The following is a 27,421-nucleotide window of genomic DNA, read 5'->3' as shown; positions in this document are numbered from 1 at the left end:
CCTCGCTTTAAAATTAGACCCGGTGTAATTACGTGTCACCTGTGTGATCGTACGGTTAAAATTAACTCGACGCTCGAGCCTTCCTTCCGGCCGCCTCGCGACTAGGATCGAGGAGCACTCACTGACCTTGATGGATCTGTGATCGATGGGATAGCCCTTCCTGGTCCCGGGACTCTCCTCGTAGAAATCCTGTTCCTCATCCCCGTAGTCGTACAGGGATTCCATATCCATTTTGACTGAAACAGGAACGAAGTTTCAGCAACGAGACATTACAAACGATAACGGAATTAAAAAAAAAAAAACGTCTTTATCAATAACAGTGTTTAGAAGAATATACATACAGTGGGTGTAGTAAGTATTCGTACACTGATCAATTAAAGAAAAAACTACGTTCAATTGTAATTTATTAACTTCTTTTTTATAAACAATGACATTCTACATATTCTTGGAAATCTCTAGTATAGATAGATTACAAAAAAATATTGCTATTTATCTAAGTTGCGAAATTAACAAGAAAAAATCAATTAATCGACAGAAATATTGAAGCAATAAGTATTCGAACAAATGTTAAATTCTCAAAACTTCATTACAAAGAAACATGAAATTTACATTAATTTAGATTAATTTATAAATAATTAATACTTGGTAGGATTTCCATTTGAATTTATAATTACTGCAACTCTTCTAGGCATTAAATTAACTATCATAAATGTCGATATTATTCGGAGTGGGATCTTTTTTCATTCCTTTATTAGAGCATTTTTTAAGTCTTTTTTTACTGAAAATTTAATGTTTTCTAATTCCCACGAAGCAATAAACTGATGTGCTTGTGTTACAAATTCTACTGTAAATTGTTCGTCATAAAAACCGTACGAATATTTATTGCTTCTATATTTTTACCAATTTTTCGTATTTTCTTGTTATATAAACTAATAACTGTTGTTTGGACTACATCTATTCTAGAGATTTCCGAGAATATGTAGAATATCCTTGATTACAAAAAAAGAAATTAATAAACTACAATTTCACAAAAGTTTTTTAGGAAATTGATCGGCGTACGAATACTTATTACACTCGCTACATAATTGGACATTCCAGAGCAATATTTTAGTTTCGTCCCATACATTTTTGAGGTGTACAAATCTTCTAAAGAGACCATACAAAATGTATAAGACGAAAATGTTGAATTTGTTTCTGTTTCAGTCATCCTGATTACTCTGGAAAGCCTAATAATCATATATCTTTCCAAACACAGGGGTTTCCTAAGTCTTTAACGCGTCCACCAAGAATCAGGTACGGTCGTGTTCGTTAGAAAATAGGAAGCAATATTCTAGCCTAGCCAATGGGATGTCTAGCGTCATCCTAAGAAAATTAAATTCCATCGAGTTAGAAGCCATCGTCTGCATAAATTCTTTTTCTCTTATAAAGCCGTCTTGGCGATCGATGCGTTAAAGATCAAATCGCGGGCCAATTAGTCCCTCTATAAACTCGCTGCTGGTACTCGCTCGGTTCCTAAATAAATTTGTTCGTCCCTGAGAGGTTATTGCGGCGTTCGGAGGCATTTTGTTTGATTCGCGCGTGTAAATTCGTTATTTAGAGGGTGGCTCGCACGTGAAAAGCATAACTTTTCATTTGGACGCTTAATGGCGGTCGGGTAGGCGCTTTAAAAACAGACGTTCAACGAACGCGCGCGCACACATTTCTGAGCCGGGTCTGGAGATGCTAAATCACCACCGTTCCCTTTTTATTTGCAACCTGTACAGTAAATTCTCTACCACATGACGCACCTACTCTGCCAACCGACTATTCCTTTTTCCTCCATTCCCCTCCCCCTCCATTTATGCTCTAAAACGCGTGAAACATCGCTCGACTCTAAACTCGCCAAAACGAATGCTCGAGATTCTGCGTTTCGAAAAAACTTAGAATACCGATTTCTATTTTCAAAGTCTCTAGATATACTTGCATGGAACGCTGCGAAACCTCCAATCGAAGAATAGAATTCGTTGTTAATGTCTAACCAAGTAATATTTGAGACAAGAACTGCACCGCTTTTGCGAAATATGCCGGTGCAATTTTTAGAAGGTGCAAGTGTAAGGGGATGCGAGCTGCAGGCACTACAGCGTACGTAGGAGGTTTTTGAACCCTGGTTTCTACAAAGATCAGGTTACTCCGGCTGGAAGCCCAAACGACAGATGGTAGGTGGAAAAGTGCTCGAGCACCGCCATCGACTCTCACGGCTCTTTAGACGCGGGCAAAATCTACCTCGGTACAAAGCGTTTCAAAATTCTGGTCTTTAACCCTTTCGTCTGTGCAAGGTGTCTGTATCATCTCGATGAGAAAGCGCTGAGAAAGCGCTGAGAAAGCGCTGAGAAAGCATTCTACTCTACGGATCGAAAAGCTCTTACAAGTAGCAAAAGAATCATTCGCGTCGAGAATATTTCTTTTAACCAAAATAACAAATTCGAGTCTAAGGTTAAAAAATTAATATGTTTGATATAAAATAGGTGACATTCTCGATAAATATCCAAGAGCGAAAACAATCCGGAATAATCTCAAGGCTTTCAGACGAGAAAATCGAAAACACGAAAATGAAGTCGCTGTTTCGCTCCCCCGTGGCGTTGTTTTTAACAGAGATATTAACAATGCCTACTTTCGCTTTACGATCGAGGAGATAACAATGCTTATCGTCCAACGGATGGCTATCGATCCGACGTGACGAAAGATACGCCTGCGATTCGCTTATCCGACGTTGCTTTTTGAAAGCAGTGACACAATAATCCCTCGAAGTAGCAAATGTACGCCGCAAACGATCAAATTCCAAGAACTCTCCGACGAATCAGATTTGCGAAAAGCTTTCGTCCGATAATAACAAGAGGCGTGTCTCTTCGTCCGGCAAATATCTCGTTGTTGATCCGAAGGACGCGAGGGCACGTCGTTATCAGCTTTTCAATTATAATACGATTTTCATCAATTCCAGATTTCCTTATATGTATAACGATAGATGTACTAGATTGTAATACGGATTACGGTACACTTTTGTTACCACGTTGACTTATTATCTGATGATAACAATTTTCTAAGTATTAAATGTACGAAAGCTTCTCGAACATGGTAGTATCTACATACAAAGATTGCTTCATAATAAAGAGCTTGCTTGAATATTAATTTCATAGCGAACATCGCAGAAATTAGGAGTGTTCTTGCAACGATCCAAGACCTACGACTGCTGTGCACTTTGGCGGATACTTTTCATGCATGTTCCCGTTGTATCTGGAAATCTGTAGGTGTTGTCGGAAGGGAACACGATCGGCTTTTAAAGTGATCAACCGACTTCCGTGCAAATAGGAGGATACCATTTCCAGACGACTGCGTCTACCTGAGTTTCCGAGCAACGAAAGCGAAGGAAAAGATCGTTCGATACGGAGGGTAAAGTCGTAACGCTCCTGGTTTGTTTCACTTCGCGAGTTCCTGACTGGCATATACCGAGGACACGCAGACCAGGACGTTTTGCTTTAGACGAGTTAACGCTACGTCCAAAGACTTCACGTTGTCTATCTGTACGCTGAAACAAAGGGAAAAGAAGAAGAACGGAGAACAATCCTGATACCGTGCTGATACGATTCCAAGATATGAATAACTACGACAAAGACCAGATGTGAAAGATCGTTGTTCTTACTCTACAACAAGTAAATGATCAGATTTTATCTTAAAACACAATTTTTTTTTTTTTAAAGAATTGAGATCCTAATCGAGTGTTGAACATTATTAAAAGTTTTTTTTATTTAATTATTGAAGTGTATTTTCGAATTATTGTTCTAAAAGCAACCATTACTTGTCAATATTTTACTAAAGGAATAATTAATATCAAAAATCAAAAGAGAATTTGTTGTAAATATAAATTGTGCAAAATGGAAAAATGAATAATTATTTATCATTTTTCTTTTACCTAAATATAATGTATCCCATAAGTCTAGTTTCGGATTCAAAATCTCAAAGCACTGTAATAAAATATAAACGAGAATCCATTTTGCCAATAAGCAATATGGCAGGAAATGGCTTCGTCAAGAGGCAAGCGTCAATTGTGAATATTTCACTTCTGAACGAAATAATTAATACAGAAAATCGGATGACAATATGCTAAAAACAATGTAACAAGAATGGTAAAACCAATAGTTGTCTGTCGATTTCGTTTTTCGTCGCCAAGTGTAATTTATTATCAAGCCTGAAAACCCGTTAAACGAGAATTCATTTTTCCAATGAGCAATATGGCGAAGGTACTTTAGATTTTTCCATGCATCCGTCCGTCTACGAAACTACGCCACGACTTTCGTTTCGCTTTCCTCGAACCCTGTCCACAAACTGGCCTGTCCTTCGAGATGTTCGAGTGTCTATTGTTTCAACTCACCCGAGAGAGCAATATAATATCTTTCGAGAAGCTGCCGCTGGGTTTCCAGATGCGGGCAGGCGTTCCTTCAGGTCACGGGATCCATGGACCCGTATACGATCCCTAGCACCCACGATGGACCCATATGTGGAAAAATCTCGATGTGCCCTTGACTTTCGAACTCATTAAAACCAACTATTCCTTTCTTCGAACCATAATTTCACGAATTCCTTTCACTAAAGTTAACTTACTTCGAGACACACGCGTCACCTACGAAAATTCGAACGCCAATGGTTTAGACGAGCGATACTTTCGATTATCGAAGGATTATCGTAACGTAACCGTACCTCGGACGTATCGATTATAAATCGCAAAAATCGAACGACTAGTGTCCTAACCCCTTCGAGAGATGGCACTACACACGCCATCAACTCGAAGACCTGGGGCGGTATTCACAGTCGCAACTTATTTCGAAGCTGGCCTTAAGCGTATGCTTAAGGTGTTTGTCAGGTTCACAGTCGTCGAATAAGTAACGCCTTAACCATCGACTTAAGCATTTCCTTTTGAATGCAATTGCTGTCTATTCTAGATTCACAGTCGGTTCTTAAGAAAGTCTTAAGTCCTTATGAATTCATAGTCGAATAAGTTTGCCTTATTCATTGAAAACCTGTTCTTATTTCGCTTAATTGAGGTTACATTTTTGAGTCAACAGTATACATGACAAGCACGCGTGCGAAAATAAAGACGAAAATAGCGGCTCCGTAACTCCTCCTCCTTTCTTAAAAAATACGAAATGGAGTTATATGTATAAGTAAAAAAAAAATATATATATATACATAATAAAAAAATAATATTGTATATTCTTAATGTTATTAAACTTTTTTTCATATCATACGATAAATGTCCTTCTTTTATATGCATATCACCAGTTTTGTTTCTTTTTAATTATTTACGACTATTTTACCATCCAACGAGCGACGCATAGCTCGTATATGTAAACAATGGATATCGTTTAAGAAATAATGAACTTTTAAGGAAAATATTATGATATCAATTACAAAATTGTTGATCGTAGTGGCCTCCCTATCGTATGCATAGCTGGTATTTTTGTTTCTATTTAATTATTTAACCATGTTCCAGGAATCCGACAGTTTTTAAACTTTTACGTGTGCTAGCTAAATAACCGATCATCATTCCAGATTTTTTTGTAGGTATTACTCACAGGGTCCGTTAGTTAATTTAATAAAATTCCGTCGAGGGGAGCCACCGGGACAAATGTTCAATTCAATTCACGGTAATAATGCTGGATTTTCAAGAATCATTTTAATTGGTTGTTACAATAGAAAATCGACGGAAATAGCCGATCGTCAAACAAGCATTGCTTAAAAGCATTTGCTCAACTAAGCAAACCTTAAGCATCGGTTTCTTAACTAACAATAAGTCGAGCTTATTCGCTGACTGTGAATACATAGCGACTCAAGCAATGCTTACTACAATAAGGGGAACTTAGTCAAGAACTTCTTAAGACAATGCTTAAGTCGCGACTGTGAATACGGGACCCTGGTAACTGAATTCCGTCCATTTTTATGTAAAAACCGTTTGGCGATACACGAATCGTCTTGTCTCACGAAACCGATCAACAGCTTTTTACCTTATCTTTCTCGCACGCATGCTTCTTCGCTTTATCTGTCGTTTTCTCGCCATCTCTTTCTAGCATCCATTCTTTCCATCTCGATGTCAGAATGTTCGTGCAGCTTTGTCATCGCGGTGTCTTCTGGCCTTTGATATTTGTCGCGTCTTTGGCAGAGAAGAAACAGCCGAGAAGACAAACGAGGGAAGCATGGTAGGTCGCGACGTTGCCATGCCGTACTCTCAGAGATCCGAGAAAGTGTACAAAAACCACTCGACTCACCAACACCGAGGGCATCGCGTTCCTTTTTTAAATTGCCAGGCTAGCCATCTCATCCCCTCGTGCACATTTAACGTACACTGTGTCCAATGCACTGTTTCTCTCACTCCCCCCTACTACTCCCCACCACTAAACCAACGCTTTACGTATCCGTCTTTCTCTCGTCTCGGCGTGTATATCAAATACTGTTCAACAGAAATATTACCTCCACGCGTTACCGGCGAAATATGTTACACAGACACCGAATAAAAACTTAATCCAGACCCGACAGAAAATGTTTACCGAAACGTAAAATATTGTATATTGAAATCAAATTCAACGTATAACGCGATTCTACCGTTAAGTTGAACGCATGTTTTACCAACATCGTTTATTTTTATTGTTTCGAATATGTTGGCAACTATGTTCTACTATTTCGTAAGTGGCCAAGTTCAGGTCGTACACGATTTCCTATTATTTCTTTGAGATTAATTTGTGAAACAAAAAATTCGAAGACAAAAATTAAGGAACTTAAAGAAACCGTCTTTTAAGTTATACTACGTATTTTGAAATACATTTGATGCGATTATACGCGTCCATTTTTAGTCTCGACAATAAGAGAGTATAATAAGAAATACTATGTACTGTCCACTGACGTAACGATAATTTAGATTGTATGGATTTATATTGTTGTATATTGATTGTACGTATTGTAGAGATGAAAACACGCGAAAGATTACAATGAAAGCTCATTATCTAAGCGTTACGTAGCGCATTCGTTCGTTAACCACACAGTAAATTCTCTCGTACAATGCATTTCATTGTATTTCTCGACTCGTTATCATCGCAACAAATTCGTTCATCGATTTTTGATCAAATGAAAAGCAAGGTTTCGCTATGCACTTACTCGGAAGAGATGACCGTTAAAAAATTCTGGGAACGGCGTCTACGTTGCGCGTTGGTTCGAAACGATAAAAGTGAAAATTTTACGTGACGCGAAGTGCGATACGATTATCAGACATTCGATATATTTACGATCGATAATGTGATCAATACGTGAGAAAGGGAACTAATCCTCGAAATATCCCCATAGAAATCGATTTTGGAGTACTATTGCAAACGAACCTAGTTTTAAGCACAGTATTCATAAACCATGGAGTTTTCAAAAACTGAATTGCATTTTCTACGCATTATATATCGACTCCCCTCTAGATAAATATGTGTATCTGAAATCAAACCAAAGTATCCATCGCAAATGGCATGACGTAAGATAAACTAAAACTTCCAATACATTCGAGGTGTTTACAGAGGACAACACGATTGTTTATACATATAGTATAAATAATGGTTTCCAGTGTACCACAAAGATCGTCATCAACTCGGTGAGATTCTAGAGAACGAAATTAAATACCAAGTAATTTGTTTAGCTTCGATCGGAGCCGGTACCAACGAACGATAGAAAAACACCGGACAAGTCTTTACTGAGATCTCGTATTATAATACTCATCTTGTCAGTGTTCCGATCGTCCGTGGGATGCAAAGTAGCCAATGAACACTCCGTCAAAACAAATATAGGCCTGACCGTATGTCGTAGGCGTACACTTTTCTCGCTGTCTCTGCGTCTACCCTTTCGTAAGAGCCTCCTATGCCTTGGTAATTTCGTATCCCCCTTTCGCGTCGTTCTTTTATTAATAAAACACGAATCAAAGGTTTCGCACGTACGAAAGTTTCGAAGAATTCGCGTTCGCGCGCTTGAGTCACACAGAAAGCGCGCAGGTTAATGTATTTCCACGCGTTCCCTTACCTGTTTTCCAACGTAAAATCCAGTAAAGAACGCAGCAATGTCAATTGATCAGATAATGCACACGGAAAACACCAAAAGAGAACCGAACACAAAACAAAAATCACGTGTACGACTGTGAGGCGCACGCACATCGGCAGCACTAACGCGGTCTACCCGTACACAATACAGATTACAAATGTATTATGGCTGCGGCCCAGGCGTTCATGAATGAAACCAAGAGCGGGCTCTACCTCCCCACTCTTCACAGAAACGTGTCTACGACCAATCGGTGGTGATCGTTCGCATTCCGTGTCGTGATTCGTTATCGTCGTTTGCTTTTTCCGTTGGAGCGACATTTACACCCGGGATATACGAATAGATAGATGGTGCGCAGATTCTCTGGGTTGCGCCATGGGCGAATGTAGCATGAAGCTCGTGTAGCTGCAAGAATGAATGATTGATAGTTTTTACTAATAATTTCATATTTTCACTGATATTTTTCTTGAAGATTTTTAATAATATTTACCTTTAAATATTTCAAAACAGGAAAGAGTATCTAAAATTAATTAGAACGTACGTTGGAATTTTGGCGAATCACGACGAGGCATATAGAAAGTGACTTTTACCGTAGTTTGTGGTCACTCTATAGTCTATTCTATGTTTTACGGTTGCTGTTATTGACTGGTATTGCCAGGAATTGCAATTGTGTCCAAGTGTGTACTAATTAAAGGGTAAGAATTTTGTATTAGGTAAAATGGTTTCAACTTACATTTATATATATATAATGATATTAATGTGAATATTTGTACGTCTCCCGTTTATAATTTATTGTGTTGTATATCGTCTTTTTCAAACTGAACATAACCTATTTATGTATTGTATAATGTTGTATTACGTAAGAGGAATTAAATTATTTGTTATAATTTTTTATTTACTTAAGAGTTTGAATCTGTAATTCCATGTAATCTTATTTTATAAAGTTAGTAAGCCCAATATTCCTTGTGTCACTTGTCATTATTTGTTCTTTATATTCTGAACTAGAATTATTTATATTTGATTTGTTTTTTAGGCAAAATGCTTACCAGGCGTTTGGCTGTTAGCGCACCAAAGGTTTTAAAGCGCAATATTGGCATTGTTGCACCAGCATTGCAAAAGGCTAGTGATCCGATTCAGCAACTATTCATCGACAAAATTCGTGAATACAAATCGAAAAGCGCGTAAGTACTTACTGATTTCGAAAAACTGGTTAAGGCAAACTGTAAAATGTAACTTTAATATTAAATTATTAAATTTAGCAATGGAAAATTAGTTGATCCCACTCCTGAAATTGAGAAAGAAAGACAAGCAGAACTTGAGAGACTTGCAAAACAATATGGTGGTTCAGACAGGAATCAAATGTCACAGTTTCCTACTTTCCAATTTAAAGGTACATATGCCAATATTAATAATACCATAAAACAATATATTGTATATTATTTAAGACACAAACAAAATTTAATTTCAGAACCAGTGATTGATGTCAGTTCAATTAAAAACTAATGGATTAATGAAACTGTATATGCAATTAGAACATCTGTAATCAAATTGTTATATTTAAAATTAAGTTATCAGTTGTAAAAATACAAATATATGTAAAATTATAAATGAAAGTATATTAAATTACATCATCCTTAATATAGAATAATTAATTCATTAAATTAGGAACAAAAAAAAAGAAACAACTTACTAATTTAAAATGAGCAAGAGGTTAAAATATATAAGATTTTCAGAACTATTTAGAATCTAGAAAAAGTTTTGTACTTTCGACTATTTCCATTAGCGTTTCCATATTACACTTCCTAGCGACGGACTTGCATAACTTAACGAACTTTACTATTTCATTTCTGGAAATTAAAGTTTTAAAATCCCCAGAACAGGAACAGAGGTCATTCATATTTTCTCTTTTAATTTCGTGGCATTTTCGACATTGTAAATCTTGTAACATATAACCCATATTCTTGCGATATAACACATCTGTCAGAAGGAACTCTATTTCTTCGTTATCATAGCTCATTTTACAAACAGGACATTTCCATATATATCTGCACAAATAGAATCATGAAGTGAAATACACAAAGTATTAAATAAACATTGCTTAGTAATACATACCTGTTATTCTCCATAATACACATATTATCCTTACAAAGATCAATATCTCTTGTGTGATTACACGACTTACAAATAATTTCTGGTAAGATTAGCGATATACACGGGTCTTTCCATTCGGATTCATCACTATAACCACTAATTTTGATTAATCGTAATAAATTTGTTCTCATGGTATATACTTCGTTTTCAACTTCTTTATCTAGAGATAAAACCTGCAATCAAATTTAATATATATATTTAATATATACAATTATTTAATATAATCCATTTGCATTTACGTACCTTGCATATTGCTTTAACTAGCTCCAAAGCAGGATTAATTTTCTTACTCTCTTTACCATCCAAATCCAAGTTCGGATATTCTTGGGCTGTTAATACTTTCTCCGGAATTTTCTTGTATATTTTCTGAACAATTCTGCAACATATTCAAGATTAACATAGAAACATTTATTATTTAGAAAATGAAATAACACTCACTGGAAAAGCTTTTGAGACATGTCTCCTGATATAAGTGTTTTTGCAAAATCCGCAGTATTTTTCAGTGAACCCAACCCCAGCTGCGCTGATATACTTTGGCTTAAGCTAGTTGACACTCTCCTAGGTCTTGCACTAGAACTAAATTCTTCATTCTCAGACATAAATTCATAAATCGCATTTATGTACCCTGCTATTAAGGCACAAAAACTCGATTGACATCCAGCATCTTTGGGAAGACATTCCATCAAATTCCACTTCATTACTATTCCGAGCTTAATAAAAATAAACATTGATTAGGAAAATTGTAACCCAATAACATAAAACAATTACGAGAATACCTACTGTTTCTTCGTTATCATCACCCTCCTCGACATCTTCTTCAACAGTATCTATATGTTCTCTCAAATGATTTGGTAATTTTCCTTGCACGCCACCGTGATTATGCTATTAATTTCCACAATATCTTTAGCTATACAATCAAATATTTTTTATTATAATATACATGACATCGCGTTACTTACCATATCAAGCCATATTAAATATTCCCAACACTGGTCAAAACTAATTTCAATACCGTGAAAGATTTCTTTATTACGTATTGTTTGTGCAACGAATTCCACGTAACTGAATGCATCACTTACTGTTCTTTTTTTCGTACATAAAATGATTTTATTAAAATTCGCAAAGATGATAATAGAACCCAGCGTTTTAAATTCAGCCAATAATTGTATGAATAATTTTTTCATGTAACAATGTAAGGTTCTCCTCAAAGCAGGATCGTAAAGTATAGCATTTGGCGAACGCAACCATCTGGAGAAATACAAATTTATAATAAACGATAAATGTAATATGCACGCAGCGTAAAAAGTTCGTAGGTCTATAATCACCGATAGAAGTGAATAATTTGATAATCTGCAAATACATTCTTATAAACCGAAATATCCAATAGCCATGCATTGACCATACTTCGCAATGCTTTAAATGCAGGACTGCAAAGTGCAGTTTCATCGTAACTTGGAATTACACTTGTCATAGGATCGCCTGTTGCCATGTCCTATGATAATGTGGTTTTATAGAATTATATCATTTAATTTCTCTTAGATAAAAGAGCTTTGCTTACTTGAACAGACGTTAGTTGCTGATTATGAAATGCAACAAAGGAGCTAGTTCCATCGACATCGTGAATATGATGGTATTGTAACAACGTATTCACTGCTAAACTTTCTAATTCTAATTCAATGCATATACTGGAATATGTGCCAGAATTATTTGCAGCACAGTGTGTACTTTCTTCAAAGTCTGTCAATAGTCTGCAAACAATCCCATTAAAAAAAAAAAGAAAAAAAATTTGTAATAGATTCAAATATAATCAAATATAATTACTACCTATTATCGTCATTTTCACTGCCTCCTAAATCTGGCTTCTCTGTTGGAGAACACCATAACACAAAGTTACTTTTCTGTAAGTTTCTAGCATAAAATAAGTCAGCACCAAAGAGGGTGGGATCTGCGGGAATATTTCCAATAGGCGCATGAAAATATCTACATTGTTCTGCCATCAATTCGACAATTTGTTGACTCTTGAAATAGTGACGTATCATTATTTTTGCACCAACTTTTTGCCACTCCAGTGTACTGTATAAGTCTTCAATATCTTGCACATGAGTATTAATCATTGGAAAATCGTTGAGTAATGGCATATGAGACAGTAATATTGTTTTATCTATGTCAAAAAAGCAACATAAAAAAATTATTTTTAAACTACACAAATTATGAAATACGATGCGTGGAGTTCCACTAAAATTTACCGAGAGCAGTTTGAGTAATAAATATCGTTGCACCGTGTCCTTCATTTTTATATGCAGTTATAGCTGCTTGCAGAACACGACATACTTGTTGAAAATTTGTTTCAAATCTCATTACGAATTGCATTGATTCCGGCAAAGTCTTTACTTTGTCTTCCCCGCTCATTGATACACTACCAAATAGTCAACTCATAACATTATCAATATAGCAGAAGTATTATTCATATATAATAGAATTCATCAATCTTACGCTGTCTTCCGTTCTTCGACGTATAATGTGTTTAAATTAGCCATTTGGTTCGACGAAACTTTGTCTAACACAAATATATGAGCTCTCTTGCTCGTATTTAGGAAAAGCCCCCACAATGCTCTTTGATGATTTGAACTCCAATGATGATACAGGAAAACGTAATTAATTTCATGAACCTAAGATAAAGGAGACATTCTCTTTCCAATCTCTAAATCACGATATAGTACGAAAATAAAAATACATTACATTCTTAAGGTATGGTTGTATAGCGATACTCTTAAATTCTAATTGATTTAAGTTGAATGTATCTGCACCATCCGCTATATGACGTGCCGCCTTGCGATCTACTGTGCATATACACCCTAACTGAAGAATAGCTCTAAACTCTAATGTCATTTGAGTCTCATAAATTCCTTCAATTTCTGGTTTACTTAAATCTTCTAGAAGCTCTCTTTAAATAAATTAAATGTGTTAGAAAATATTTTAATGTAAGAATTAAAAATAAATTTAATAAATGTAACTTACTGACTGTGCTGTAGATATTGCGCTTCTGGGACTGAGTATCGATATAAGTTGTGAACAGGTCGTGATCGCGGTAAAATTTTAGAGCTTTTCGTCCAAGACACCTTTTTACCAGGTTCCGGATCAGGTTTTGGTTTACGAGTATTCACGTAAAATATACGAGGCACTACGAGGCGTAACTGATGAAGATCTTGGTCGACCAATACCCACAACCGAAATAGACCAGGCTCTTTTGTCTCTGATATCTAAACGAAACAATGAATTATTCATATAGATGTGTATATATACATTTCCCATCTATGGAAATGTAATACGCTTAATAAACACATTCTTACTTGAATAATTTGCCAGGCCCTGGTAAGTAATTTATTCTGAGCTTGTCTCAAGAAACCACCTAAAGTAGCTGTTTTGGTATTTCTTTTAACGGCCCAACTAGCAGTATTGTCGTCGTCCATTGATGTTTTACTTCTTTTATTTTTTTGTCGTTGGCCTCTTTGCTTAGCTTGATGGGCCCATTTTTGTTTATGGAATTCTAACCACTTCAGCCTTTCTTCGATTGTCGTTCCCATTGATGGTGGCGAACCCAAAACATCTTTCCAGTTCTTATCGATGTCATCATCTTTATTTTCATCTGAAAATTGTCTTTTCCTTTTATTAACGACTGGCATTGGATGCTTAAATATCTGTTCTCCGCCCGCTATATCTTCAATATCACGAGAACTAGATGGACCCGGCTCTTGGTCATCATTATTATATTCTTGATCTCTTGGTGCTGCTGAAAATATATCTGTTATTTTCTTCTGTTTATGCGTTGCGCTCTTCTCCATTACTTTTTTGTGCAGCCAGTCTGGATGCTTTACTCTAGGTACAGGATTGTGAAGCTGGAAGAAAGATATATACGTAAATACAAAAAATTAATAATTGTAATTTTACACAAGAAGAATAATAAGTACTCCTTGCATTGCCGCTGGAATGGTGATAATCTTTTGAATAGTATTTCCAAGTCTTTCAATGTAATAACTCCAATCTAAAATTTGCCGTATATCATCACTTTGTAAGCCAGGATCCTTTAACCATTTACGCAAATAATGCCTTCTTATAGTTGGTTCCGATTGAAAAATGGCTAATGGTATTGCTCTGCAGTGTAACAAATTCATGGTTTAATATAATGTAGCGTAAAGAATGAACTTTTATTATTACCGTTCCGTAACTGGTGCACCCTGAGGTTTATTAGCAATGATGTATTTACATGCTAGACCAGCATCTTTCACCATTTGATCACCTAAGAACTCGGCCAGTCTTTTAGCAGTGGAAATGGACGTAGACTTTTGCTCTCCGTACTCTTCTAGTTTACGCGACATCGATTTATTTTCGGATATAAGTTCGAATAGTTCCGAATCCGGCATATCTGAACACTAAATTTTGTTTACAATCAGTTAATAATAGAACAAATTTGGCACAATTAAGAATATTTGTATTCACCTTGCTATACAAAATATCGAGCCAATAATCTGCATCTTTAGCCACTGACGCGTAGCACTCTTCCAGCGTGCTGCCCTTCAAGAAAGATTCAAACACAGAAGTCTGGAAAATTTTGATCAATTGAAGTTCACCCCTTCTCTTCACTTCAAACCCTTTCAATTCGGCCAAAGAGCCGTCAAAATTAAAGACCGCGTATCGCTTCTTTAATCTTTTTCCTTCTTCTTTTGCGGCAGGCAGTACCATAGCCAAGTAAGGACCGTCCACTTCGAAAAATATAGAATTTTCGCTTCTAATTTTATATGTTAAATTTTCAGGATTAACAAGTTCATGATACACGTCATTAGTGAATTGGTCCTACAAATAAAATCACAGAGAATAGTTTAAAATGAACTAGATATTCCAAGATTAGCTTACCTTCACCATAAAATTAAGGATAGCGTTCGGATAAGATATTGCAAGCTTCGACTTCTTTGGATGAGTGGTGTGGACGACCACGTTATCGGGGAAAGATGCAGGCAATACGCACCAAATACCATCGGTATCTAATTCCAATGGACGGCCAACTTTTTCTATAATTTCTCTAGCTTTCATGATGATATGTGCTCCTGTGTAACATACTATACCGCCCATTTCCATACTGAACCATCGGGATCTGGAATACGAAGAAACCACGTCAATAGTTCTAAACGCGAGGATCAATGTGTAATGCATACATACCCCTTTCTCATAACGTAACCATAGAAAGAATTTAAAATACATTTGTGGGCAAGTTGCAAAGAATCATAGAGTACTTCTCGACTCTTAGCCGATTTAATATCACCCGCGTCGCCCTTTGCTACCGCTGCCGCTACTTGTTGCTTCGCAACTTTAGTAAGCGCTTTGTATTCGTATCTTCTATCTCTGAACGCTCTGACAGTGTCAACGTAAAACGAATTCTCTTTCTGACAAATCGTTTGTGTTCTCTCCTCCGTTCTTGTAACTTTAACTTTCTTATATGCTTTTTTACAATATTCCGTAAGTCTCTTTTTCTCGTATGCAGCTTGTTCTTCATGAGACAATTCATGATAAGCTCGACGGGGACCGCCAGGAAATTTCGGTGGAAACTTTTCGGTTTCCAGCTGTTGTTGTATTCTTTGGTATTCGCTTAAGCTTGCAGCCACTGAAATTTGAAAGAAAAGTATACGTTTACTATAGTGAATCCTATTAATGTCTTTTCAAGTGTTTCAAGTGTCTTTTCTTCGTCTTACAATATTCTCCTCTCCACATCCACTTCATGTTCCTCTGACAAAGAGCTGCTGGTTTGTTGTAATCGCACGCAGCGCAAACGGTTTCATTTACCATCGCGGATGGTTGTAAACGATTAGTTAAAATAATGTTTGGATACATGGCACCGACATCTAAATGGTAAATCACAGGATTTTCTAATCTTAAAGGCTGACTTCTCAGGGCCTCCAATTTAACTTTGATTTCCTCGACCACTTCGTTAAAGTTCGTGACCATATCTATGGGTACTTTTTCTTCTTCTTGAATGGCATGCGTCAGAGCATTCTCAACGCCATTTATTAGTTCATCTACCGCACTAGTCTCTATCTTAAAACGGCATGGAATATCAGCTCTGAAAACCCCAGACTCTAAGGCCTCCACGTGTCCTCCTACGTATGTTTCTTGATCCAGTAAATGGCCATCTTTAGTAAATTTGCTTAACTCTGTTTCTTGTTTATTTGGAAATATAATATTAGCTCGAAAGGCTTCTACCATCAAAAGAGATTCGCATAATGTACCGGATCCCTTCCTAAGTACCTGTACATGAATAAACATCATTTTAATCGTACATTACGCGTTACATTTTACGTGAACAACTTACTTCGTCTGGTTCCATGGGAATGATAGTGCACAATGCAAATATAAAAGGGTGAACGTATTTATAATAAAGATAATATGTTGCAACTGCATCAGAGACTGAATAGTTTGCAAGAGTTGCTGGTTCCTCGGATGCTAATCTACACATATCTTCAGGATCCAGTTCTACTGGATCATATCTTAGTTTAGCTTTTGCAACAGCTTTCAGGTTTTGAGAACCAACTGGTAAGTATGAATCGCGCCTTACCCAACTATTATTAAAAATTCAAAATTAAAACCAATACTTTGTATGATTTTCAAAACAAAATTAATTTCATAAACCATGTAATACCTTAAGCAATCCATATGCATAGCTGGCCTACAAGCATAAACTCCATCGCGATTTTTTGAGAAACCAATCCGATCCTTCATGTCCATATTATGGAATGCTGCTCTGGTTTCTACAAATGGCCAATCGAAAAAATCACCGTTATATGTTACAAATATGTGTGGTCGAATGTCGTTAATGTGGTCAAAAAACTTTTTAATCGTCGCTTTTTCATTAGGTTCATTGAAAACAGTAAAAAGACCCTCGAATTCCGGTTTCGGGGTATACTCAAAATCTTCGATGTCGCTTGAAATTATTTCTCTATTCGTTATTAAATAGCCCTAAAATTAAATATGGTGCGTGTAGTAGGTAATAGTCTTACGTCAAATATTAAATTGTCAATAATACTTCTATGAAAAAATAAATACTTGTCCATCAATCATGTATGATATCATCATGATTTGGTCTGTATTAGCATCAGGAAATTTTAAAGGAAGCTTTGTAGTTTCAATATCATAAGCCAGCACAATGGGATCTGGAGGTTCAATCATGTCTTCCCTCTTTGTAATAATTGGCACTTCGTTTCCTCTTGTTTTTACTGAGTACCAACTACCACAAAAAATTTTCTTGTCTATAGAGATTCGTACATGATGTGGTACATCATATTCTCTACAATAATAAATATCTCATTACAGAAGAGCACAAACATTATTAAATGCAAAACAGTATCATATTATGAAACATACCTTATGTCAAGAATATTATCCATAAAATCTATAATTTGCCTTTTGGAATTTACCACTACTTGATCAGGATTTAACACGTTTGATAACATATCTGTGTAGAAGGTATGATTTTTTTCTCGTTCTCTGTTTGCTTTTACAGCTTTCATGATATCTCGTTTCACTTTAGCCAAGTCCAAAGTATTGGCAAAAGATAGTTTCATGTATTTTTGTTTTAGACCAATCAAATGGTTTGGCTAAGGAAAAGAATAAAAATACCGCATTATCCTCTTAAACATTTTTCAAATCATTTCAATTAGATCATACCAGGTCAAGATCTTCCTTATAAAGCGTTTCTACTTTCTGTATAAGACCACTATATTTTTTATTTAAACCAGTAGAGGTTTCTTCGTGCGAATCTTTTCTACATAAAATATAAAAATATGGACAATATGGATACGAGATCTTAAATCTAGTACAATCTTCTTCTAGGAAATAATAATCTACCCCACTGAACAATCTTTTATCATCTTCTATAATTTCTGTCTGTAACAAATATTAATATAATTTAAAGAGCAATACCACAGAGTGATTTGATTAAATGATACTTAGTATATTTTAACTTACTGCATGCATATTAATCAGAAAACCTGTTCTTTCTTTTACATCGGCTACCCTGTGGAATCCATATAAACCGTCTATTCTAATATTTTCATTGACTTCCTTTAATCTTCCTCCTGAGGTCTCTCTAAAAAGTATAAAAATAACAATACAATGAAATTGAAATTTACATTTCAAATTAAAAATATTATACCGTGATGATTTTCCTTCCTGACTCTGGTCATTTTTTAGACTTGACCTATCAGCCCTATATCTTCCAGTATTTTGCAAACTTGTCATGTTGCGTAATTGTTAGTCACATAGATAACAATTCGTATTATCCCCTGTAATAACTAATGCAAACATCAACAAATAGTGTAAAGAATATTATCGAAAATTGTTGTTATGTATGAAGGCACAACGGTTTTCGAACACAACAAGAACAGGTTGTAATTTGCCCGCCAAATTGGCGACGCCAGTAGATCCTATCAGTACTATCATACTATGTTACTATATACTAGTGATCCTCCAGGATAGTACTACACGTGCTTCGTTTCTGATTGGTCGTCGGCATTGGAAACAAAAACCGATAACAGACAGAGTAAACGAACAAAGACAAAGAAAGATAGGTTGAAGACAGACAACCTTCGACCATATAGTAGATACATAGACCGCTCAAGCCTACTCTTCGTACATTGAGCGGAGTGTAACTATCATTTTCATACCAACAGACCGCATCACTGTCGTGGAACCACCTACAATTTCGTTTCCTTTTTCCTAATCGATAATCCTCGGGAATTTTTCTTTATGTTTGTAGATCATGAATTTCTAGTAAGTTTCTTATGACGCCAAACAATCGAATTCAGTCGTAGGGTACATATAACTACCAAGAATAATCGAATAATTAATTATTATTTAATACTTTTTAACAAAGAAATAAATCACTAAATCACTCTCTGAGGGGGTGAACTAACAAATTTTGTCTCAAATATAGTAGCAGTCAATTACTAAACTATACTAATACTAGTTTTTGTACCAATGGCGCCATCAGTGGGAAAACGCCCAAGTTAGTAGTAAATATTTCCCACTATTGCTATTAGATGACGCTGCTAGCTAAAGAGTCGATAATTATTGCGGGTATGCATTGCTTGGCATACTCGTGAATAGTAAACGTTTTCTGTTTTATTTATAAGTGTAGGACAGGGTCTTTTTGTACTTCGCGTTTTCTATTAATAAAATATTAATTTTTATATATAATACTATTTTTTAAACGAATTTAGTCTCGAAATATTTGTGTTTATTAATAAACACAATTTGCTGATAGTATTGAATTAAAATTCAATAAATACTATATGATTCAATTTACATTATTGAAATATTTGTTTCTTTGTAAATTTTTCAAACTACACATTCAAATTCTATTTCTATTTGAACGTGTACAGTAGTAAGTATAAATTCTTTCCGTTTAAAATTTGTCGATATGTACAAAAAGCACGCTTCGCGATAGGTCGATTCCTGCGCCAAAGTAATATGATTTGTACTTTTTCGAATTTAAAAATATCCTTTTGCAAGGGAGTCACCTGTTAGGAGATAAATACGAATCTTGAAATTTTTAAGTAATTTATATTATTGTAGTCATGCTAATAATATTTTTTTTAGAATTAACTCAATTTTGATTAAACTCATTCTTTTTCATAATTAAATTTGTTCAACTTAATGCATACTTATTTTTCAATTTTGAATTTTTACTTAGTAAAAGTCGAGTCATTTTATTTAAAAATAAAATAATACTTAACGAAAAGATGCTAGCCCGCTTAGGTTCTATTATAATAGAACCTAACCTAAATATAATAGAACCTAGTAATTAGATAATTATAATTACTTAATTACTCTTTCAAGCTCAGGATTTTCAGGTTTAATCCATCAGTATTCGTTGTCTGAACTCATTCACGTGCCCAGGTGCTACTTGGATGAGCGAAGGCAATGGGCACGATGACTTAATCTGTAATATTAATCCATTTTTATATGAGCGACTGACTTTGTGCAAACGTATTCGTGCACCGGCGCCGGCGTACTTTCCACATGTGTGTGTGTGGTTAGGATGTGGAAGTGCGTCGGTTAAGAATTTCTTATAATCTACAATCAGAGTGGTATTTATTAATACCAGACTTTTACTGTACTGTGGTATTAATACCAGATTTCTACTGTACTGTGTTATTTCACAATACCAAACTTTAACGTCAAACTTTTATATACAATGAATTATTTCACGATTAATTGTTTTATTAAATACATATTTTCATATTGCATATGGTGATAATTGTAATAAGTACTCGATTGAATATATATAAAAAGTAGCTTGCCAATCTTACTTGTATAACAGGACGACAATTATAAATTGATGAACCTGTATATAATTTTTAATGATTGCATCACCTTAAAGTATCGCGTATAAATATTTATATATAATATTTAGATATACGCAATGGTCGCTAGCCTTTGTCAGTCGATTTCAGGAACTGGTACGTACCTTAAGGTATGTACTCTAAATTTAGAGTGTGAATGTTATGTATGGTATCCTCGGGTGTCGGAGGTGTCCCGGGACACCTCTCTAGTTTAGGTCGCGCCCGAGGACCTTGAACGAGGATGTTTGAACGTATGTGTTGGTGTGATTGTTTTGGCATTTTTAAATATAGGGTTAGGTAGGTAGGTAACTTCTGGTGTGTATGTTAAATCCCAGTAGGTAGGGTCCAGGGCAGATCTCGTCACTTTAGTTGGGTAGGTCGCGCGCGTATGTGATGGGTCTGCACCTGTAGGTGGATTTGAGAAATCGTTGCAATGACGATGCAAACGGAGCTTCTGTCCGTTTGTTTTCGAATCTGCTCTCGATTCCTCGGGTCTCGACTCTCTGAGTCGTTGCTTCGCGGTCGCGGTCGTGATCAGGTTCCCTCGAGGTTCTAGACGTATGGTTCACGTGTGGTTCACGTGTGGTTGAACGTCTACGTATTGCACTGAATCTCGACCATAGCTATAAGTTTCAGATGGGACAATGCGTCCGAAGAAAGAAGAGGCTGTATGCCGAAGTGGTCCTGACAAATTGTCGCAAGAAAGGGCTGCAACGAATGGCTCTCCATCTTCGAATTCGAATTCGAAGATGGGGAGTAATTACTATTACTATTTTGTCACTGTACTCGCCTGTAGTTGTAGTAGTTTGTTTCTTTGGGTCATGTACCCCAACGTGGGATATCATTGCGTGTCAATTGGGCAATTCGCGTTTTGTTTTAGTGTTGCGTATGAAGATATGAATCGCGTTCGTTTGTTAGGATTGTTTCAATTGCTTCGAGTTATATATCGCGTCCGTTTTTAAATAGTATTTAGAGTCAATTTAGCTTCTAATTGCTATGTATAATGTCTAATCATATCGGGTATATTTTATTTAACATAAGGTTGAATTGTTTCACTGTTATGAACCATAATATATTATTGACGTCTTATAAGACGTCCCTGTGCTATCTGGGTACTTTCCTAGTTACATATTTTATATATTTCAAAATTACTATCTTATCAGTAGTACGATAATGATGATGATGATGATAGAGTCAATTAACTATTTGATGTTTGATATTATTAGTGAATATTCATTATTAGAATTGTCACGCGATATAGTCTATCTTTTAATTGCCGTTAACTTCCAAGAATTTTGAAGTAAGAATGTAGAGAATATTTCCGGAAATATTGAAAATTTGTTGCATAATCAAAATTTGCTCGCGATCGTTATCCAATTTCATAACGAGTAAAAAGCTTACACTAAAAGAGTACGCAAATGCAATTCGATGCTTCGTATCAATATGAAAACTCTGACTAGAGTCGATATTATCTGTGTTCGTTATTATTCTTTCAACTAAGAGTAGAGTCGTTACGGAAAGTTATTTCTCACTTTTGCTTAAATTATTATAAAATAATACTGTTAATCTTTTAAACTTTTTTTTCTTGGCGTTAAGACGCAGTTCATTTCTGATTCAAATTTATTTTCAAAGTATTCGTGTCTCGAAACTCAAAATTTAAATTGAACTTCTTTCTATTTCAATTTTACTACGATTGGCAATGATTTTCATATCGAGTAATTTATGTGTGTACGTTTGCACCATAAAATATTCTTCTCAGCTTTCATATTTTGATTTGTATATGTATATATTTTAATCTATTGAACAAGTTTATGTTTCAGAGACGATATTCGTCTTGAAGAGGAATGGTCAAAACCAATTAAATACAGAACTTGAACTGGTGTGTCTGAAAAACCAAACTTTATCAAATTCTGTTTAGTATGTTCCAGTTCATGCTTCAGAAATTCTTCTTGCACTTCATCGAACATCACCGGAGGCTGGATGTGTTGACACAATTAGATTTATAACATATTTGTAAGAAAAGCGTAAGTAGATATAAGAAAAATACGATAGTGATTAATTATACATATTAGCCATTCTGTATTAAGTTATTATATATAATATTTAAATTTGAGCGCTCAATTAGCTAGAAACAGTTAGTATTTAACGACAAGACAGACAAACAGTAAACTAATTACATTGATCAATGTATTTTCCCCATCTTCCTTTCCTATCACACACGTAGTACTACATCAGTGTTAATTAAGTAGATTATTGCATGGATTCTTTGTATAATATGTATGCATTTCTCTTGATACTTGTGGTGTTAATTAAGTAGATTATTGCATAGAGTCTTTGTGTAATATGTATCCATTTCTCTTGGTACTTGTGGTGTTAATTAAGTACATTATTACATAAGTGGCTTGTTGGTTGCATAATGTTTTTTTCTATTTTTATTAGTGCATGTCAGGGTGGCAGGTACAAAACCTAGATTAAGGAAGTGTGGCTAGGATGTGGTTTTGTCTTGGCCACCAAAATTTTTGGGCTTCCATATGCAGCAACCTCCACGTGGTGAGATCTGGGCCCTCTATATTATTTGAAGTATGTAATTGCTAACTGCATCGCCAGTAAGGGTCAGATGACATTATCAATTGCATACCAAATAATATGAGCTAATAGCTGCAATGTTTCTTGTTTACAAGTAAATGAAAATATGCAGTTTTAGAATTCACTTAGAATCACTATTATACATGTATAAGAGAGGGATGATTATTTTTAGATTTTATAAGGTCTAAAGATATATCTATTCTAGTCTTCAACTTTAATACATTTTAATTAATACATCTATGTATATGATATTTGAAATATAAGATGTGGTTTAATGTATCCAAGTTTACTCTCGAAAACGTTAAACGTGAATGTTATAAATACTGGTGCCTTTAAAAAGGTTATGGGTGAACGGGTTAGCTTAGAAATTTTTTGTTCCCATACATAGTGACCGTCTTTTAGTTGTAGCTAATTATTGAACTATACTAATACTGGTTTTAGTACCAATGGCGCCATCGGTGGTAAAACGCCCAAGTTTGTACTGAAAACAGTTTCCTCTGCTTCTGTAAGATGACGTCACTGATACTTTTAATCATTTATTCTGTATTTTTTATAAATGCATAATTAATGCGATCCTTTGGTTCATAACACTTCTGAGTGTTTCGAATTTATAATTTTTATGAGTTATTTGAAGAAGCAATAATTATCGACGCTTTAGCTAGCAGCGCCATTTAATAGCGGTGGTGGGAAGTATTTACTACAAATTTGGGCGTTTTCCCACTGATGGCGCCATTAGTATAAAAACCAGTATTAGTATAGTTTAGTAATTGATTGCTACTATGTTTGAGACAAAATTTGTTAGTTCACCCCCTCAAATAGTGATTTAGTGATTTATTTCTTTGTTAAAAAGTATTAAATAATAATTAATTATTCGATTATTCTTGGTAGTTATATGTACTCTACGACTGAATTCGATTGTTTGGCGTCATGAGAAACTTACTAGAGATTCATGATCTACAAACATAAAGAAAAATTCCCGAGGATTATCGATTAGGAAAAAGGAAACGAAATTGTAGGTGGCTCCACGACAGTGATGCGGTTCGACAACAATCGTTGTGACCTGTTAAATAAATTAGTTTTGCGATTTCAGTGAACGTGGCTAATTTAAATAGATGAGAAAATTAGATCCACAAGAGGCCTGGGGGGCTGACAGGTTAGAAGCACAATTAGAAGCAGCTCGAGATGGTCTTCGAGGGCTTGATCGGAGTATTCGAAAAATCTTGGGCCGGGATCTTCCTGATGGAGAAAACGGACCAGTACAACCACCACCAAGGTTAAATTCATAATAATTCTTCTGTAAACGTTCCTAAAATACCTCAGAAAAATGTATACACCCTGCAGAATATATCTTATTCCATAATTTCATTGATCAATGAATAAAACACTGTTGTCTATAAACATAACCTAGTTCTCGTACGCTTCGACCATTTCATTACATTTCACACAATTTCATTGCATTTATTTGTAACAATTCAGCAATATAATAGTAAATTCATGTGCTAATTTTTTTAATTTACGTTAAACTGGTTAAGCCAAGTAGAGTTGTTAGTCTAAGCAATGTCATTGATTTATTGTGTATAATTGTTCATACATTAATTTGCAATTCAATTTTAATAGGCTGACACAAAAGAGGCCATTACAAGAAGATAGACGACGTATTGCATCTGATTTTGTCAACAATGATGTAACTGGTGGAAAACGAAGATGGCAAGGTTCAAATGGGGAACCAAAAACAGTTTTCAGTCGTTTAAGTGCACGCGTTCCTTCCAATAATGATGATAGTGCAGATGAAGATGATACTATTTTCAAAGTATGATTATATTACATATACTTATTATCATTTATCATTTTTAATGCATCACTTCAAATAATATTGTTAAATATCTACTTTAGCCAGCTGTATCTTCGCGAATAATAGCAACCCCACGAGAAATTCCATCTCGACAGGAAGTAATCAGGCGAGAAAGGACAGATGAACGGAGTCGGCAAAGAAATAAGCGAATGTTTGGAGCTCTTTTAGGTACACTACAGAAATTTCGTCAAGAGGAAACTAAACTTAAAGCAAAGGTACACCTTTCATTGATATTAATGAATGTCTAGATTTTCGCATTGTAACACGCAGATTTGATTGGGCAGTATTTATTAATTATGGATTACATTGTATAGGAAGATAAAAAAGCAGAAGTAGAAGCGAGAGTTGAGGAGGCTCGGAGAAGAGAAAAAGAAGAATTGCGAAGAGAAAGGCAACAACTGTTTTTGTCACGCAAACGACAATTAGCAGAAGTACGAGCGTTGGAGGCAAAGTTGGCGCGTAGTCGACAATTTCAGGATTGGCGTGCTGCGCAGTTACCACTTGCTTCGTTTATAAAAACGCGTGCGCAACCTCCTATTTATTATGCACCGAAGCGTAAACATCCGCAGACCGACGTTCTCCTAACTCAATCAGCAAAAGAACTTCATGGTGCGTATTTTTGTAACGAGCGTTGCTTACGGTAAGCAGAAAATCATTACTTTTTGTTATTATTTTGTGTTACAGAGGAAATTGAAAGAAGGGAAAAAGCATTGGTCGAAGAACTCGAATTAATAGAGGTACAAGTAGGTCTTGGAAAGCATCAACAGAACTTTGATGGGTCCGCATCGCTAAATGCGACCGCTGAAGTTCAGCAGTCGGTAGAAGAAGGGGAAGAAAACTGTGATCCGAATCCGGAAAAGAATTCGGAATCGGAGACTAACGAAGAACCCGAGAATATTTCGGTGAAACCCGAGAAGGTCGAAAACTGCGATATATCGAAAGAAGTTGAAAAAACGGAGGAAGTACAAGTAAATGAAATAAAGGACGAGAATAATGGCTAGTATTAAATGTACTTACGACGCTTGTACATATTACGTACATTGGATGGTCCAACGAAAAAGGAAATGGAGTTTTTCTTACTCGATACTTTATGCGTGTGGATAACTTTTACAATTTTTGAGAAAATTTCACTTTCTACTTGTTCTCATACGGATACAAATTCATTCCCTTCGTCGTATCGCATACTCATTTCTTCATCAAGCGTCGATCGACGGGTGTCGTTCAAATTTTCCATAGACATAAGAGGTTAGTTGCAGTTTACTGAAATTCCCTATTTTTTAAATGTTGCATATTTGTATTATGGTTATCGTAGTGTGTCATTTAAATGATTACCACTCATCGAGTAGAACAAAACAGTCCGGTGAAGAAGTAAGTATGTCGATAGCATACCATAAGACAATTCGAAATTTGTTTCGATTGGAAAATTATGTATAATAGTCTGTTCATCGTTTTCTTTGTATCAGTATGTCTTTTAATACATATGCGAGAAAGAAGAGCATTAAACGAATTTAATGCTTTACGTGTATGATCAAATAAAATATATAGATATAAACCTCGAGCGTGTCTCCTGGTGATGTAGCGTAGTCCAAATTCTTATACGAATTTGTACATCTCCGTTCTTCTAATTAAGCATGACATCAAGAGAATTCGTCGCGTATCAATGAGGGTAAAAGAACACGGGTAATTTTTCTGCATAGCAATATTAATAAGCATTCGAGTTTCGCAAAGATCGACCTTTCCTGCCTTGCAAGACGGAACAAGAATCCTTGTCTATTCTTTATAAATTGGAAATAAGAATTAAAGAACCTATGAAAAAGTAAAAAGCTCGCAGAAGTAAATTTACAACAGAACCTTTTATGAAAATTTGATTATTTTCGCTTTATTTGACTCTTGTTTCGTAATTATTCCTTTATAAATTTTACGTAACTGCAATAAAATTAATCGTAAAGTTGAACACCGACAATTTTTACACAATTATAATTTCCTGACTGTTTAGTTCAAGTTGAATATGACAAATTAGGTACATGTATCTGTTTAAGGCAGCGGCCATCCTCGACGCATTTCTCTTGCGTTCTTTCGGATGATCTTGGTGCGTGCACGTTGTAAAATTAGTCGCTACTTATCCAGAAATTCCAAGCAAATCATGAACGCAGCAGAGCTAGCGATGGGATCAATCCATTATGTACCTGCAACTTGTCATATTAATTAATTTTCTCTCCTTGATATCAATGTAATCGTTATTTACGATACATTCATATCTTTTTCATTAAATACGACATTTAAAACAAAAAAAAATCGCGTAAAATGTGGTTCGATATTTCCAAGCGTTCGCATTTCTCTATCGATAAGT

General features: G+C 35.4%; 4 protein-coding genes across 7 annotated transcripts in view; 2 read left to right on the top strand and 2 right to left on the bottom strand.

The window, feature by feature from the left end:
* LOC128877584 (ETS-like protein pointed) overlaps window positions 1-8,261 on the bottom strand; it is a 177,945-nt gene extending 169,684 nt beyond the window's left edge. Inside the window, exons 1-2 of one of the 3 annotated variants that reach the window (XM_054124999.1) lie at window positions 8,077-8,261; window positions 127-236 (exon numbers count right to left, since the gene is read on the bottom strand). In XM_054124999.1, the coding sequence (XP_053980974.1) occupies window positions 127-231 (105 nt within the window). In that variant the 5' untranslated portion in view covers window positions 232-236; window positions 8,077-8,261. Of the gene's footprint in view, window positions 1-126; window positions 237-6,035; window positions 6,512-8,076 lie in introns of those variants that run through there. The other 2 variants (XM_054125003.1, XM_054125000.1) reach the window with 2 other exon arrangements.
* A 391-nt stretch (window positions 8,262-8,652) lies between these two features.
* Window positions 8,653-9,704, top strand: LOC128877585 (ATP synthase-coupling factor 6, mitochondrial). The gene is made up of 4 exons (XM_054125006.1): window positions 8,653-8,786; window positions 9,125-9,272; window positions 9,351-9,481; window positions 9,560-9,704. The coding sequence occupies exons 2-4, from the start codon at window positions 9,130-9,132 to the stop codon at window positions 9,592-9,594; spliced, it is 309 nt and encodes a 102-aa protein (XP_053980981.1). The 5' UTR covers window positions 8,653-8,786; window positions 9,125-9,129; the 3' UTR covers window positions 9,595-9,704.
* Window positions 9,705-9,813: 109 nt separating this feature from the next.
* Window positions 9,814-18,727, bottom strand: LOC128877583 (DNA polymerase epsilon catalytic subunit 1). Its single transcript, XM_054124998.1, has 27 exons — window positions 18,443-18,727; window positions 18,256-18,376; window positions 17,956-18,174; window positions 17,653-17,885; window positions 17,335-17,575; window positions 16,931-17,247; window positions 16,604-16,850; window positions 15,987-16,539; window positions 15,457-15,898; window positions 15,154-15,391; window positions 14,740-15,093; window positions 14,458-14,672; window positions 14,211-14,394; window positions 13,593-14,138; window positions 13,261-13,502; window positions 12,982-13,186; window positions 12,736-12,911; window positions 12,489-12,658; window positions 12,067-12,403; window positions 11,801-11,990; window positions 11,568-11,734; window positions 11,202-11,490; window positions 11,023-11,124; window positions 10,681-10,952; window positions 10,486-10,618; window positions 10,204-10,415; window positions 9,814-10,136 (listed from the first exon to the last, which is right to left on the bottom strand). Exons 1-27 carry the CDS (start codon window positions 18,526-18,528, stop codon window positions 9,827-9,829), a joined length of 6,801 nt encoding a protein of 2,266 aa, XP_053980973.1. The 5' UTR covers window positions 18,529-18,727; the 3' UTR covers window positions 9,814-9,826.
* A 5,384-nt stretch (window positions 18,728-24,111) lies between these two features.
* On the top strand, window positions 24,112-26,629 carry LOC128876631 (pinin-like). Of its 2 annotated transcripts, XM_054123152.1 has the most exons (6): window positions 24,112-24,231; window positions 24,310-24,492; window positions 24,837-25,029; window positions 25,113-25,286; window positions 25,386-25,680; window positions 25,756-26,629. In XM_054123152.1, the coding sequence occupies exons 2-6, from the start codon at window positions 24,332-24,334 to the stop codon at window positions 26,070-26,072; spliced, it is 1,140 nt and encodes a 379-aa protein (XP_053979127.1). In that variant the 5' UTR covers window positions 24,112-24,231; window positions 24,310-24,331; the 3' UTR covers window positions 26,073-26,629. The 2 variants fall into 2 exon arrangements, with proteins under 2 accessions (XP_053979127.1, XP_053979126.1); XM_054123151.1 differs by lacking the exon at window positions 24,112-24,231 and having other exon boundaries at window positions 24,240-24,492.
* Window positions 26,630-27,421: the final 792 nt, after the last annotated feature.

This window comes from Hylaeus volcanicus, chromosome 5, assembly GCF_026283585.1.
Source record: "Hylaeus volcanicus isolate JK05 chromosome 5, UHH_iyHylVolc1.0_haploid, whole genome shotgun sequence".
NCBI lineage: Eukaryota > Metazoa > Arthropoda > Insecta > Hymenoptera > Colletidae > Hylaeus > Hylaeus volcanicus.
This window is presented reverse-complemented; position numbering and strand designations above follow the sequence as displayed.

What these genes read in the sequence shown, in the direction of transcription:
- LOC128877585 (XM_054125006.1), top strand. Translation starts at nt 9,130, where the DNA reads ATGCTTACCAGGCGTTTGGCTGTTAGCGCACCAAAGGTTTTAAAGCGC. An exon ending in GAATACAAATCGAAAAGCGC is followed by an intron (nt 9,273 to 9,350) that starts GTAAGTACTTAC and finishes TATTAAATTTAG; the next exon opens with CAATGGAAAATTAGTTGATC. An exon ending in TCCTACTTTCCAATTTAAAG is followed by an intron (nt 9,482 to 9,559) that starts GTACATATGCCA and finishes ATTTAATTTCAG; the next exon opens with AACCAGTGATTGATGTCAGT.
- LOC128877583 (XM_054124998.1), bottom strand. Translation starts at nt 18,528, where the DNA reads ATGACAAGTTTGCAAAATACTGGAAGATATAGGGCTGATAGGTCAAGT. An exon ending in GATAATATTCTTGACATAAG is followed by an intron (nt 17,576 to 17,652) that starts GTATGTTTCATA and finishes TTATTATTGTAG; the next exon opens with AGAATATGATGTACCACATC. An exon ending in ATGCATATGGATTGCTTAAG is followed by an intron (nt 16,851 to 16,930) that starts GTATTACATGGT and finishes TTTTAATAATAG; the next exon opens with TTGGGTAAGGCGCGATTCAT.
- LOC128876631 (XM_054123152.1), top strand. Translation starts at nt 24,332, where the DNA reads ATGAGAAAATTAGATCCACAAGAGGCCTGGGGGGCTGACAGGTTAGAA. An exon ending in CCAGTACAACCACCACCAAG is followed by an intron (nt 24,493 to 24,836) that starts GTTAAATTCATA and finishes CAATTTTAATAG; the next exon opens with GCTGACACAAAAGAGGCCAT. An exon ending in AAACTAAACTTAAAGCAAAG is followed by an intron (nt 25,287 to 25,385) that starts GTACACCTTTCA and finishes TACATTGTATAG; the next exon opens with GAAGATAAAAAAGCAGAAGT.